The sequence below is a fragment of the Xyrauchen texanus genome, chromosome 37 (genome assembly GCF_025860055.1).
Source record: "Xyrauchen texanus isolate HMW12.3.18 chromosome 37, RBS_HiC_50CHRs, whole genome shotgun sequence".
Lineage (NCBI taxonomy): Eukaryota > Metazoa > Chordata > Actinopteri > Cypriniformes > Catostomidae > Xyrauchen > Xyrauchen texanus.
Window position 1 is genome coordinate 16,139,338 of NC_068312.1, and position 15,514 is coordinate 16,154,851.

Genomic DNA, 15,514 nt, shown 5'->3' on the forward strand with positions numbered 1-15,514 from the left:
TGGCATTTATTTGTAAAGAAGCATAACACTTTTCAAGCAAAACATAAAAAAAGTTTGCAATGTTTCAAATGATAGATGATGCATTTTTTTAAATAAAAATATATTTGGCCACTTTCTTGTTGGTAAACATACAGTAAGTGGAACATGTCCACCTGTGCTTACCTTGCTAAGAACACCTGTGTGAACGTGAGGTGAACTGACTTTTAACTGTTGGTTAAAATTATTTTAAAAATGACTCAGTAAAGTGCAGTTAGTTCTGAGAAAACATCTGGCATTATTTGTTTGCAGATGCCACTTGGTTTAATATTGAATCAATTGAATGAGGAAACTACCACAAGCTTTTTCCAAGTACTGTAGCAGTTGGCTTGTGTGGTGGTCTGATTCCAGGATTTTGTGAACATAGACAGCTCATAGATACCAGGCAGATGTGATTTGTACAGGAGTTCAAGGGTGCATTGAGCACATGTGCGATAGGGTGAGGGACGCAACTGTTTGTGGTGCGTACAAGTCTAATCAGCGTCATTAATGGGGAAGAGTACTGACCCAAGGCTACAAGAAAAGTAAACAGGACATGACGGTTACCAAAATAAACAACATCCTCTGATAAAGTATACTGTCTTGCCCCAGTCACTCTCTCTCTCTCTCTCTTTCTGGCTCTCTTACATTTGTTTTCCATCCTAGCCGACTCAATCTTGTCCATTCTTAATCCCAACCCCACCCCAAAAAAACCTTTTTTAATTATCTTGTACCCATAACTCTTTTGATAACACTGAAATTATTATTACTGTTCTTCAGAATGATCAAAAAGATACCTTCATCCAAAAGCAATATCTGTTAAAATGTTCTTTGATTACAGAACCACACTCGTCATGTTCTCATCCATTAAGGAGGGGGATGTAAATTCCTGTTTTAGTGTTTTCAGATGTATAAACAGTAATTTGGGTTTGTTTTAAGGTTCCATTTTTATTGCTTAATTCATTTGTCAGTTAATATTGCCTGCTTTATTTCTTTTTAGTAGACTACCTTTATTTTGAAAGCAGGATTAAATTATATCTAATGGCATAAGTGATACCAATCATTTTTAAAAAGTTGGCTGTCGGCCAATGCTGATAATCATTGGCCAAAGTATATCTCAGTTTAAATAATTTAAATGTACATTTATTTACTTTATTGATGCTTTTATCCGTTTTTATTGTGTGTTCCCTGTAGATCAAACCAAGGCTGTAGCATTACTAGAACTATGCTCTACCAGATGAGATGTTTAGCACTATAGTATATTATATTTATAAAAATATTATAATACTATATTATTGTTTTGTTGAAGGCCTGAGAGACTTGTAGTGAATGAACCATGTAATTGAAGCTGTAACATCACTCTGTTTTTCACCTCAGATGACCGGGCCAGCCAATCAGTGGACCATGAGAGTGTGCTGAGAGTCAGAGCTGCAGTGTTTCTACCAGAGCGAGAGAGAAAGTGGAGGACAGGATCACAGGCAGAGGAAGAGGAGGGAGAACAGAGAGAGGAGCAGAGGGGAGGAATGGGCATTGGTAAAAACACCACCTCCAAATCCATGGACTCCACCGCTGAGCTTAGCAAATATGAGGAGGAGAACAAACACAGTGCACACTTCTACCCCATCCCAGTGAGTGTGTGTAGGTTATTTTTTCCCTACATTAGGGACTAACCAATGGTCTGCTCGAGGAAAAAGGCTTCATAAACAAACTAATCAATATCTTAAAGTGGTCATGCCATACTCTTTTTTTTTTTTTTTCTTTTTTTAAAATAATTTTATTGTCTTCTCTGAGATCCACTGATAATGTTAGTAAAGTTATGCCTACTGTTATGATTTGCTAACATGTAAAGCCCCTTCAATACAGCCATATTTGAAAATTGGAAGAGAATGAACAAGTTTCACAACATTATAACACTAAATTTCAGGGTTTACACATAAAGCACATCCAACACATTGCATCCAAATGTATTAAACTGTTCACTCAAGCACATCAGCACCATAAACATACAGTCATGACATTTGAAATATTCATGAATGAAAATGTTTACTCACGGTTTTGTGATCTGGCCTGAGTTTCCCGAAACCTTCTTAACGCTACGTCGTTCTTAAGTTACACCTTAAGCTGTACCTTATCGTTAATACGTGTTTCCCGAAACGTTCTTAGTTAAGTATACCTTCTGTAAGTCATACGTTCGGAAGGTTGGTCTGGAGCACTCTTAGCTATACCTTATCACTGTTGGCAGTTCACTCCGCTAGTGGGCACCACTGCAAAAAGCTTCTTTACATCTTAGTCTATACCAATATTATTTTAAATTGAATACACCCAGTGTTCAATTAGGCTAATTCAAGTGTTTTCATGCAAATAATAAAATTGTCATCACACTGATTGTTGTTAGATTTTTAATTATATTATCCAAAGGTACATCAGCTGGCAAACCATTCAGAAATAAAGGCTTATTCATCTATTTAAAGAGAATGACTGTGGTGGGGAATTTGGTCAAACTATGGCAGCGATACAGCGAATAGTTGTGCTAAATCAAAGACAGCGCCGTCCGCGAAGCCATTTAGTGTATGTGCACTATTATATTCGCGAAAACTTTAGTCCCCTGGCTACCATGTCAGAAGATACAATTCAAAAGAAATTTCGCCTGCCACGACAGCAAATTCAGCAGCTTTTAGATCCTATTAGTCCAGATGTGTCAAGACAAACTCGACGGAACCACCCCCTCAGCCCCGAAATTCAGCTGCTTGTGGCTCTCCGTTTTAATGCAGTGGGGAGTTTTCTGGAGGTGGTTGGGGATGGATATGGACTGAGTAAGACCTCGGTGTGGCGGTGCGTTCGTTCAGTCACAAACATCCTGCTCCGTCATGTCACAGATTATATCCGCATGCCTTCCGCCAGGCACGAAGTGATGGAGGCAAATCAAAGCTTCCATGCCATTGCCGGTATACCACAAATAATAGGGCTTGTCGACGGGACACTTATCCCCATAGCCAACCCATCAGCGCTCAACCAGGCCTTCATCTGTCGTAAGGGCTTCGCGGCCATCAATGTCCAGGTGGTGGTGGACCACAGGGGGATGTTTGCAGATATGTTGGCAAAGTGGCCTGGTAGCGCACACGACAGCTTTGTATGGGCCAATTCAGTAGTGGGTCAAGACGCAGAAAGAGGGTTTTTTGGGCAGAGCTTTTTTATAGGAGACAGCGGCTACCCCCTCAGAACCTATCTTCTAAATCCAGTCACCAACCCCACCACACGGGCCGAGGAGAATTACAACATTGCACACATCCATACCCACAACTTGGTGGAGCGCTCGATTGGGCACTGGAAGATGCGCTTCCGGTGACTGCATAAATCAGCTGGAGGGTTGCGTCTGAAGCCAGAAAGATGTTGTGCAGTTGCAGTAGTTACAGCAATACTACACAACATTGCAGTCAGTGGAGGTGCAGCTTTGCCAGAAGAGGAGGAGGAGGAAGAAGAAGAGGAGGAGGAGGAGGAAGGTGTCCATAACCCACCCCAACTTAGAGATGCCCTACACGCAGCTGGTGTACAAACGAGGCAGCAAATCATTCACAACGTTTTTGGTTAATGTATTTTTGCACCCTATTTTTCATCATCAACATAAAACTTTCCCCTTTTTGTGGATATACACAGTTTCTCCCTGTAATTTTTTTTTTTTTTTTTTTTTTTTTGCTGTTGTGCACAGCCGAGTTTATTTCTTAAAGGCCAAGCATCATAATCAAGCTTACCTTGACCTGGCATTATAATTGGAACAGAAATGGTTGGCCTTTGAAATTTAGCTTCGGACAAAGCATATTGCTTCTCCAAAATCTGGAGCTTCGCCTTCTTCACCTCCAGCGTGGTCCGGGCGAGGTTGTTGGCCTCCTGTAACCCCTGCTCGATCCATCGGAGCACTTCCACCTTCTCCTTTTCGAGCTTCACCAGCTCTTCACTGCAGTCGCATCGGATAGAACGACGCCTTCTGGAGCCACTCGCAGATTGCTGGTGTTGGGCGACCTCAGTGGAGGCACATGAAGGTGCAGACCGGCGTGGTGACGCCGGTCGCGGAGATCCACACCTGCTCTCAGATCTATACCCCCTGAGATACCCTCTGAGGCCGCTTCTCCAATGATTGCCAGGGCCTTTTCCTTGTTGGGGCTGAGTGCAGGCACAGAGCTGGGCCCACCACCTGTTCTTGCCCGGTCTCTCCGGATTGCAGCAGCTCTTGCCTTGGCAGCACTGGCAAAATCGTGCCACTTTTTACAAACAACTTCCCACTCTCTCTGTGGGCTTGAACTTGATGCTGCCATTTTCATGGCAATGCGTTCCCAGTTATCTTTTTTGTTGGACACAGTTGTCCGAAAACTCGAAAAAAGCACATCTTTGTGGAGTGCCACCTCATCTAAAAGGATGTCCATTTCATTTGGATTAAAGCTGGGGGTTCTCCTCTTTCTTTCTTTTTTCTCCGCCATAGCTATTGATTAAATGTTTCGCGTGTTGCGCTTTTATTGAGTAGGTCATCCAATCACAGAACATTTTTATTTACACCAATAATGTGATGCAGCTGCTGGGCAATCAACCCTGGTTGTGGAGTAAATAAAGAAATTATAGCAAATATATTATGATAATATAAGTGGCCCTTTCTAATGCAATGAAAGCATACGGACAGTTACTGTAGTGGGTTAGACGCATGACACGTTTGAGCACGAGGTTGTGCGTTCGCGCACTCTTTCCGAAGTTATATAAAATATCCAGGGTTTAATTTAGTTTGCAATTTGTAATTTTTGATTTTTTATAATATCCCATGAGTCCAAATAAATGCAATTTCCACTATTTCTGAAGTGCTTCTTTTAAAAAGAACACCACTTTCTCACATAACGCAGTGAAGCAGCCCCTGCACGAGAGAATAATTGATTCTCGAGCCATCGATATCAACAAATTCAGCACCATCGCCACGGACAGCACCGGGTAACGTCGCACGTAAGAAGGTATATCTTAAGCGGCTTCCTAAGGCATGGTTCGAGGAACACACCTAGAAATGGTGTACCTTCAGTTAAGTTATACCTTAAGAGTCTTCGTAGCGCGCTAAGAGACAACATTATCGGGAAACTCAGTCCTGATCTAATAGTGATTTTCAACTACCCCATCCTTCAATAACAGTTCCTTTGCAAAGCTTGAATCATATTATGGTCCCTATTTAAGAGCGCTAAAGTTATGTGCATTGCTATGCCATTAGGGCAAAGTCAGAGGGCATGGCAACGAAATTTTGGTGTTTTCGTGTAAGCAAGCCAAGTCTAGGCGCAAGTAGTTTTTGGCGAAATTGAAATCGCAAAGTGCAAATTGTCTGGATTAAGTGCATTTTTATTCTGAGGTTTTCTCCAGTTATTATCCCACCGTCTGCATCCTTGTATATACAGTAGTTCATTCCCTCAAAAAAGACAGCCCATTCATGTAAATGGACTGTATGCAATGATTTCGTAGAATTTAAAATTACATTCTTTTGTGCATTAAAATGCATCCTTGATGATTGGCGGGCATATTTCTGTGACCGTGACACGCTCGTTTTGTATGCATGGTAAATGTAATTCTCCTCAGATTGTGGATGTAGGCTCCTTTAAATTACATAGAATGTAAGTATTATTAATCATTTTCATCTACTGACACACAAATCATGACTAGTATTACTAGTATATTACTAATTATTCGCAATTAATAATTGCGATTAGAATTAGCACTCTTACAAAAATTGCATAAGACATTAAGCACGGTTGTTGCACGTAGCGCTGCGCCTTGTGCGCTCACGAAAATAGAGCCCTAAGACTTGTTAACGAGCATTCACTCTAATATGAGCTGAAAAAAACATACAATCCATGCTGAAGATGCTGAAGACACATCCATACAACGCATATACATAGTCCACAGCAAGGTGACACACACACAAACAATCTTGTCTACACTGAGGCGCACATCACTGAAAATTAAAAATTGAAATTAAAACTAGCACTGATGGGCGCAATAATTCGTCCAGGATGTGTTTGTGTTTAAAACAGCTTGCAGCTGAATGAAACAGAATGGAGTCTTCTTTTTGAGTTTTAACTTGACACTGCATCTTTTTAAAGCAGCAAGAGATGCATGACAACAGTCAAAGACGTTTGTGTAGTGCCTGTTTATGTACAAAAATGATTCAAAATTGTCCAGATGAGTTCCCTTTGGTGTTCAGAAATAGTTAGTAGGCCACAGTTGGCCTGACTGTTCCTTTAGTGCTCCTTGGTCTGTCCTGCTCTCTCTCTGTTTAGAACTGAGTACCAGTGGGCAGGGCCAAGGGTGTGATGATGTAAAGTAGGCGTTGATGTTGTTGCTGTAGAGGCGATCATTAATTAATTGGCCCGTAGTGACGAAGGGAAGTCACGGAAGTAGAGAACGAGGTGCTTTTGCAGCTTAGTTTCAATAAATGCTTTTATTGTATTGGGGATTAAGTTTTGAGTTCTGAAATTTACAGTATGTTTTATAGTAGAATGGCCTCTTATATATCAAAAAATCAAGGAACATTTGATTCCTTGTTAGTACATAGTAGTTAAGGCCACCTTATATAAAGTGTGACCCTAAAAAAGTAATATATTGCCATTTTGCAGATTTTACCTGGCCCGGATGACCTTGTGCTGCATTTCAGTACAGTTTGACAATGAATTTGTCAAGACAAGGCCACTTAAGTGTCTTTCACCCCATTTTAATTAGGTATTTGTATATTCGTTTATAAAATCCTTTTGCTAGGCCAATCCCTACCATGATAGAAATCGTGTGTGTGTGTGTGTGTGTGTGCATGTGTGTGTGCGTGTGTGTGTGTGTGTGTGTGTGTGTTTGTGTGTGTGTAATAATATGGTCAGAAAACAATGCACTCAAGTCTGTTGTTACAGTCACTCTGCAAGTCTGCATGCGTGTGTGTCCACAGGTCTACATGGTCACATGTACGTAAAGGCAGCACAATGTGGTATGCAAACTACTACTTTAAATATGTGGAATTCAAAGGCTGGCTTTCCAGAATAGTTTATATATATTTAAATATAGTTAACCACCAAAAATGAAAAGCAATATATTTGTGTTTAGTATAAAAATCTTTTACAACTTCTGAAGAAGCACACAATCAAAATATAAATCTAATTACTGGTGTACAATTTGTGGTTGTAAGCTTTATCCACATTAAATGCGAGACATAACCTCGTGTTTTTTGTAATGTTACCACACATGGAAATGTTTTATCAAAAGCAAAACAACTAAAGATCAGAACAGCATGAAATGACCCACTGTTGCTCTCGCTGCTGTGTGTATGTGTTGTATGTGCATTTGTATGTTTAGAGGCGGGTTATTTATGATTTTTGGTTTTTTTGTCCACAGACATGACTATTCATCCGTCAGCCTTCTCTGGTCTGCACTTTACTCTTTCTGACATAATGTGTTTACTCCTATAACCTTATATGTTCACTCGTTTAAAAAGAGAACTGTGCAAGGACTGCGATACCACTATCTAGTTTCTCACTCATGACCAATTACATAAGAAAACCCCTCTTATAACACATGTGTATTATATCATTGTTTCTAATTGATGAGAAATTATTAGTGAAGCATGTTGTTTATATCTGCTACAGTCTTTAAAGCATCAACAAAAACAATCGGAATTTCTGTTCTTTACAGGTGTAGCGTGTTATTCTTTTCTATGTTAGATAAATAATACTTCCTCCTATCCCAATTTTCTGTGCAGAAATAACTAAAATTAAACCATTTGTAAGTTGACTTAAAAAAACAAAGTGTGAACAAAACTGGCTCTATGTGCTTTCAAATAATTCCTTTCATTTTAGCGGTCCTACATGTCAGCTTCATACTCAACCATTGGTTTGAGTTTTGGGTAGGACAACACATTTGCCCAAACAATGGGAGATGGGGAGCCTGGAAACATGTTTGGAGACAGTCATTATTTTTATGCAATTATGTAAGAAATTACACACATCTTTAGTTTAGACAGTTTTATCCAGTAAATGCTTGTGATGTTTGGTCATTTTAAAAAGACAATTTCTGAAGTCATGAGAAACCACCAAAAGCTCAACTAGTAAAAACTCAAGAAATCTTTGTTTCAGTGAACTATACCTTAAATTCCAAGTGTAATACCTTGTTTGCCTGGCCCCTACCCTGAAATTTTTATCAATACCATGATGGAGTTCAGTGGGCTGATATGTCTCATCAGCATGGGGTTTTAATGTCACAAGTTCGAAATGTAAAGCTATTCGCTTGTAACTGAAAAGCTCTAATTTTATTCTGGCAAAGATAACAAAGGCATGGCTACCGTAAGTGTAACACTTCCAGTACGGTACCCAGCTGTATGTTGTTTAATTTCTAACAAAGATGCCCACATCCAATTATACTGGTATGTTACATACCATGGGGCGGCTGTGGCTCAGGTGGTAGAGCGGGCTGGCCACTAATCGCTGGGTTGGTGGTTCAATTCATGGCCCACATGACTTCACATGCCGAATTGTCCTTGTGCAAGACACTGAACCCCAAGTTGCTCACAATGGCAGGCTAGCACCTTGCATGGCAGCTCTGCCGTCATTGGTGTGTGAGTGTGTGTGTGAATGGGTGAATGAGTCACAGTGTAAAGCGCTTTGAAAACCGCTAAGGTTAAATATATAAGTGCAGCTCATTTACTTAGTATACATTGTATAACAATGGATACATTGACTTTGTCCTTATTTGATTTCTTGGTAAATGTGTGCTTTTACCTCATATGTTACTGTGTTTGACAGGTGGTTAATGGTGTTGTTCAGACCCCTGGAGATCAAGAGTCAGAGGACACAGAGCTCATGGCCATTTATGCCAAAGACTGCCAGATGGAGGACAAAGTGAGTTTTTACTGGCATCTTAAAAATCCCATTCAAACACTCTTTATACTCTACCTGTCTCTTGATCTGAGCATTTGCAGTGACTTTTCAATATTTCTCTCAGAAATTCAGCCTGCTTACTCACTGTACCACTCCAGCATCTGAAATGTCTATTGCTCGCAGGATACAAACCCATTTAAGGTTTAAGCCCTGTGCTGTAATAGTTATAGTTAATAGTCATTATGTCTCTTCACTTTTTCCCCATAGTGAGTTCATAGTTTGTATGTTTAACTTATTTGGCTTGCTGTCCGTGTACTGGAGGTATTGGAGCTCTAGACTCGACACGAGTTCGATTACCCACCTGGACTTTACTTATTTAGATAAATGATGAATCTAGAGAACATGTGGAGATTAGGTGGAGGAAGGATGTCAGGAGAATATATATAGATAGATATACATACACACACTTCTTCTCGGAGGCTGTGATTTGTTAGATTAAAATGAACATGTTCCTCCCAAACCTCTGTTAATTAACTCCATAAAGGGGGAATTGTGAGGTCACAGCAACCAATGGAAGTTCCAGTGCTTGCTTCAAAGACAACAATGCTGAAGCAATATATTTATTTTTCTTTCTGTCTTACCCTCTCTTGTTCTGGCTTTCCACTAATATACAGTATGTCAGTTAGTCATATGAATTACTGGACTGGTAATCCAGACTTGCATTGTCTGGAAGACAATGGAAGACTCTATTGCATATTCTCAACAAAGATGATGACTTTATCAAGGGATTGCCTGAGGCTTATCTTGCTGCATCTCAAAATAAAATGTTCCAACAATTGACTACAAAAACACTCAGATTACACACACACACACACAAGGCTTGCTAACAATGACTTTAAATTATGTAGACAAAATGTTTGCCTTTACTAGTACTTTTGAGATATAGCCTTATGTATTTACATAAACCAATTATGATTCTGTCTTTTCATTGTTTTTTTAATTATTTGAAACCTTAAAACGTAAGCTTTTAATTATTTTAGAATGTTCCTATTACAACAGATACATGGGATCACTGTTACTGTATTTTAATATAATTTGTCAATTCTGAACATTAGATTTGATTTTTCAAACCTAAATAGCTTCAGTTGATTTTTTATGTAAATTCATTTAGAAGCATTTAGTTTTGAATCCAGCAGTTTTGTTTGTGTGTATATGTATGTGCATGCACTTGTGCTGTTTATAGTTTTCTGCTCTCTTTTGAGCTTCTCTGGAATAGAGATTGTTTACCATAGGAATGGCCAAGAGCTTGACTTCCATGTGTCTTGTGTTCCCTCTACTCAAGTGCTCCATATCAGAGACTGTGGACAGTGCAGACAGCATTGATGCAAGGAGAATGGAAATGATATACACCATAGAGGACACGCCACCTTGGTACCTGTGTGTGTTTCTGGGTTTACAGGTACAAGCCAAGACTTTACAGTACAGTTGTGACTCAAGTCTTTACAGCTATCAACACTAGACTTTATAGCTATGACTAGACTTGCTGTACAGCTTTGCCTAGCCTTTTACAGATATGACTCTAGACTTTTACAGCTATGACTAGACTTTAACAGCTATGACTAGACTTTACAGCTTTGACTGAAGACCTTTATAGCTTTGACTGAAGACCTTTATAGCTTTGACTCAAGACCTTTATAGCTTTGACTAGACTTTACAGCTGCAAATCTAGACTTCACAGCTGGGACTAGACTTTGCAGCTATGACTCTAGACTCTTACAGCTATGGCTTTAGACCAGTGGCGGCTGCTGGTCTTTCAAAGAAGGGAAGCTCATTTTCTAATATATTAAACTTGGTAAAACTGAAACAAGGAATGTGGTGTATAATTGTGTGAAATGTATTATGCAAATTGACTAGCAATTTCGCCAAACAAATATAAAGAAATAGGTTGCAGCAGTTTGTCTTTCGACTACACTTGAGAAATCCGCGATGGGACTGAGCTGAAATAGCTTCAGTGACTTCTTATAGTACAGATTCGCTGTCAATCAAAAGGAGATGCAGTCTTTCGACAGATCCTCCAATCATCACGCTGAAGCCCGGAGTCCGGGCCAGCCCACTCCTCATTCACCCCCAGAGACGCTGAGCGTCCGTGGGCGGGACATAATCGCAGCATTTATCCAATGACCGTCTATTTTCGAGCACTGAAAAAACTGTTCAGAGCAGCCCCATTGAAGTCAATGGACGCTCGGCTTCAACAGGGAAATGCACTGACGCTACGGGAATGTATGAGAAGTAAATCGAGTCAGCCGACCTGCTATATGTAATGTAGCTGATTCTGAACGAACTCGTCTTTGAGATGAACGTGTTCTAACGCATTTTTAGTCAATAAATTGTTTACACAATAGTACATATTTGACCATTATTTTTTTGACATTATAGGGGATGCTGAGCTTCCCTTGCAGTCTTAAAGAAATCCCCACTGCTTTAGACTTAAATGCTGTGACTATACTTTAAATCTATGACTAGACATTTATATTCATGACTCTAGACTTTAAAGCTGTGACTCTAGACTTTACAGTTATGACTCTAGTCTTTACAGATATGACTAACTTTTACAGCTATGACTCTAGACTTCACAGCTGTGACTTATGACTTTACAACTGTGACCCTAGACTTTTACAGCGATGCCTCTTGAGTTTACAGCTGTGACTAACAATTTTACATCTGTGACTCTAGATATTACAGTTATGAGTATAGACATGTACAGCTATGACTAGACTTTTACAGCAGTGACTCAAGACTTTACATGCATGACTCTAGACTTTACAGCTGTGAATTTAGACTTTACAGCTATGACTCTACACTTAACAGCTGTGACTCTAGACTTTACAGCTGTGATTCTAGACTATACAGCTCTAACTATAGAATTTACAGTTGTGCATTTAGACTTTACAGCTATGATTATAGACTTTACAGCTGTAACTCTAGACTTTACATGCATGACTCTAGACTTTAAAGCTGACTAAACTTCAGCAATGACTAGACTTTACAGATGTGTCTCTTGACTTTACAGCTAACTCTAGACATTATATATTTGACTCTTGATTCTACAGCTGTGAATGTAGATAATACAGCTGTAACTTTAGACTTAACAACTATGACTCTAGACTTTAAAGCTGTGACTAGAATTTACAGCTGTGACACTAGAATTAACAGCTGTGAATTAAGACTCTTCAGCTATGACTCTAGACTTTTATAGCTATAACTCTGGTCTTTACAGCAGTGACTAAATACTTTACAGCTAAAACTCTACACTTTTACAGCAGAAATATTTCACTAAGACCCTAAAGAGATGTCAACCTTATTTTTTATTTATTTCTCTCTTTCTCAAACTTTTCTCCTCAGCATTACCTTACCTGCTTCAGTGGAACTATCGCTGTGCCCTTCCTGCTGGCAGAGGCCATGTGCGTGGGTTATGACCAGTGGGCTACCAGTCAGCTGATTGGTACCATTTTCTTCTGTGTGGGCATCACCACCCTGCTGCAGACCACCCTCGGCTGTCGGTATGTGTGTGAGTGTGTGCGTGTGCATGTGTGTGGTTTGAAAGAGTTCTTTTACCTGTTAAGTATATTGGTAGCATCATAGCTACCGAAAAACTAATAAATGACATAAATCGTAAAACACTCCATTGACGAGACAGGATACATCAGATTCTTTACTTTAAAAAATTTGAAACACTTACTGATATATTTGTGTTTTATCTGAACCTGTAACTGTCTAAAGTCCTTCTATTTGTGTGTTCATGTTTATTGTACACACTACAAGTTGTTTGTAGTTTGCAGGTGCTAATATTGTCTATTTTCAGTGTGTTATATTCTGTCTTGGCCTATTAGCATACTGCTTCAGTTTTGAAAGTGCTGATTCTACTTCAGCAGTGCTTAGGTCCGCAACACAATGAAAAAGCAGTAGTAAAGACAATTACATCTTCAATATGCTGCTCTTTCAGCACAGGGAAGAGAACAGTGGAGAATCTCAGTTGTCCCGTGGCTCATTGTCCCAGTGTTGTGCTTATGGTACATTTATTAGCAAAACTGTGCGATAAAGATATAATGATTGCCTGAATATGATGCAAGAGCATTATTAGCACCACGTTGTTAAAAGAATAGGTCACCCAAAATTTTTAATTCTCTCATTATTCACTTACCCTGATGCCATGTATGTGTTCATGACTTTCGTTCTTCAGCAAAACACAAATGAATATTTTTAGAAGAAGATAGAGATCTGTCAGGTTCTTATAATGCAAGTAAAGGGATGCCAGCACTTTGCCGTTCCAAAAGTCACATTTAGGCAACATACAAGTAATCAACACGACTCCAGTTGATCAATGAATGTCTTCTGAAGCGCTAGGTTTCTGAAAAAAACAAGTTTATATGTTGCATGGGGACGCGGTCATGTGTCTGTCTGTGGTAGAGGAAGAGCGGTAAGGCTCGTCACCTGGGTTGTAATTACTCTTAACACCTGTCTCTCATTATAGTGATGGCAGAGGGAGACCCAATAAGGCACGACAGAGCATCAGAGGGGGAGAGAGAGTGACACGAGAGTGTGAAGAGTTTATGTTACTGAGAACCTGTTTGTGTGAATGTTGGCCACCAAGAGCCATTTTTGTTTATATTCCTTGTGACTCTGAGAGAGTAATAAAAATACTCACATTGACTGTTCGCTGTCTCCTGACTCCTCCATTGCCCACGAACTCAGAAAAGATCACACGATAATTAAAACGTTTTAACTTTAAATCGACGCTTCCGTCCAGGGCTCTGATGCCGTTTGAAATGGCCAAATTCTGGCGTGCCATTCGTTCTTCTGTTGTAAATAAGCGCATTCGAAATCTCGCGTGCTTACATCACACGACAGCTATGTGATGCGTCAACTGCTGACAGGAAGTGCTTTTTAAAAGTTAATAACATTTTAATTATCAATGTATTTTTTACACAAACATATAGATTTAATTCAGAAGACATTAATTGATTGACTGGAGTCATGTAGATTACTTTTATGCTGCCTAAATTTGACTTTTAGACTGTCAAAGTGCTGGCACACGTTTACTTGCATTATAAGAACCTGATAGATCTCTATCTTCTAAAAATTTTATTTGTGTTCTGCTCAAGAAAAACAGTCATGTTTGGGATGGCATCAGGGTAAGTGAATAATGAGAGAATTTTCATTTTTGGGTGAACTATTCCTTTAAAGGTCGGTATTGAACTCTGCTTCACTCATGAGTGTTCATGAGTTGGGTGGGGAAGTTGGAGTAAGAACGAGATTAGTCAAGAACACAATAACCTTCCGAAGAAAGTAAACTTGGAGAAACTGCAGTTGGTAAAAAGCACTAATTAAAGGAGGTTGTTAAATGTATTAGTGCCAGCAAGAGTTCGGCTTGTTTTTCCTTTTTTTGTCCATGCATGTACTACAAGGAGGTCGGTGTGACCATATGGTGATACATCTTACTATTATGCCAAGGACTAGGTGGTGTGATGTATATACTATCCAATGGCAGTTTAGTTTTGACATATCATGTGCATCTGATGTAGACATGGTGTAAATGTAAGTTGTTTTAAGTTGTTTAGATTAATCAAGGAATTTAAAATGGTGATTTCTAGGCCTGAATATTCTTTTAAAATTGATGGGAATTTAAAAAAATCTTTTAAAATAAATAGTCATTTCTATAGTGAGCATACATATGACTGGAAAAGTCATGGAAATTCATTGATCAAAAGGTATGGGAATACTGTTAGTAAAAAAAGAAATGAGGCTGAAATTTCAGAAACAAAAATATATATTGTAATACAGTATAAACCATTAACGTGATATAAAATAACTCTCACCATGTTATAAGATTTTGGTCGTACTAGCATACCTTAATTATGCCTGATTCAGTCTCTAATATAATTTTATTATATTAACTTTTATCTTTTCCCCATTTTCCATCTACAGTATTCTCTCTTCCTCTTTTTGCCACATTGCTGTTTGATTCTTTTAGTCACTTATTCTCACTTTCTCAACTATTTACTCTTGTGCTTTTTCTTCTAGTGCACGGTATATTCCCCTTCCCTTGTCTTTCTCCTCTTACTCTCTCTCTGTCACACACACTTTCTCTCTCTCTCTCGCTCTCTCTCTCTAAAGTGAAAGTAACCCAAAAGTTTTTTTGGCTGATTGAAATACTTTGTGTCAAAAAAATGTTTTAAAGAAATTTCTACTGTCTGGACTGGAGTTATTTTGGTTTTACACTGCACAGGTGCAGCCACAAGACATAAGTGCTTGTTTTTTATGTGCTTTTAGCCACATTCTCGACCGATTCCCATTTTGAAGGTCGCTTTGTTTTAGATATGGACAATCAGCCTTGAGATTTCTCTGAACAGCTCTCTTTGTCTCAATGACACTCAATGCACTTTACACATACAAGGTTGACATAATTTTTTTATGAAATGGAAAATATAGTGAAAAACTGGAAGAGAAAATGATATGGGGATTTCAAAGTTGCTTTAGAGCAAGCAAGAGCTGCTTTCGCTGGAAAAAAAAAAGTTAAACACAGTTGATTCTGTTCCTTGACGTCTGGAGAAAATAGGTCAGCTCAGTTT

The 15,514-nt window shown here is 39.1% G+C and overlaps 1 protein-coding gene across 2 annotated transcripts in view; it reads left to right on the forward strand.

Moving 5' to 3' along the window:
• The window catches only part of LOC127631271 (solute carrier family 23 member 2-like), a 65,276-nt gene that overhangs the window by 35,164 nt on the left and 14,598 nt on the right, over positions 1 to 15,514 (forward strand). For both annotated transcript variants that reach the window (XM_052109342.1, XM_052109343.1), the window contains 4 exons: positions 1,393 to 1,643; positions 8,811 to 8,906; positions 10,228 to 10,344; positions 12,288 to 12,445. In XM_052109342.1, coding sequence (XP_051965302.1) covers positions 1,393 to 1,643; positions 8,811 to 8,906; positions 10,228 to 10,344; positions 12,288 to 12,445 — 622 coding nt within the window. The remainder of the gene's footprint in view (positions 1 to 1,392; positions 1,644 to 8,810; positions 8,907 to 10,227; positions 10,345 to 12,287; positions 12,446 to 15,514) is intronic.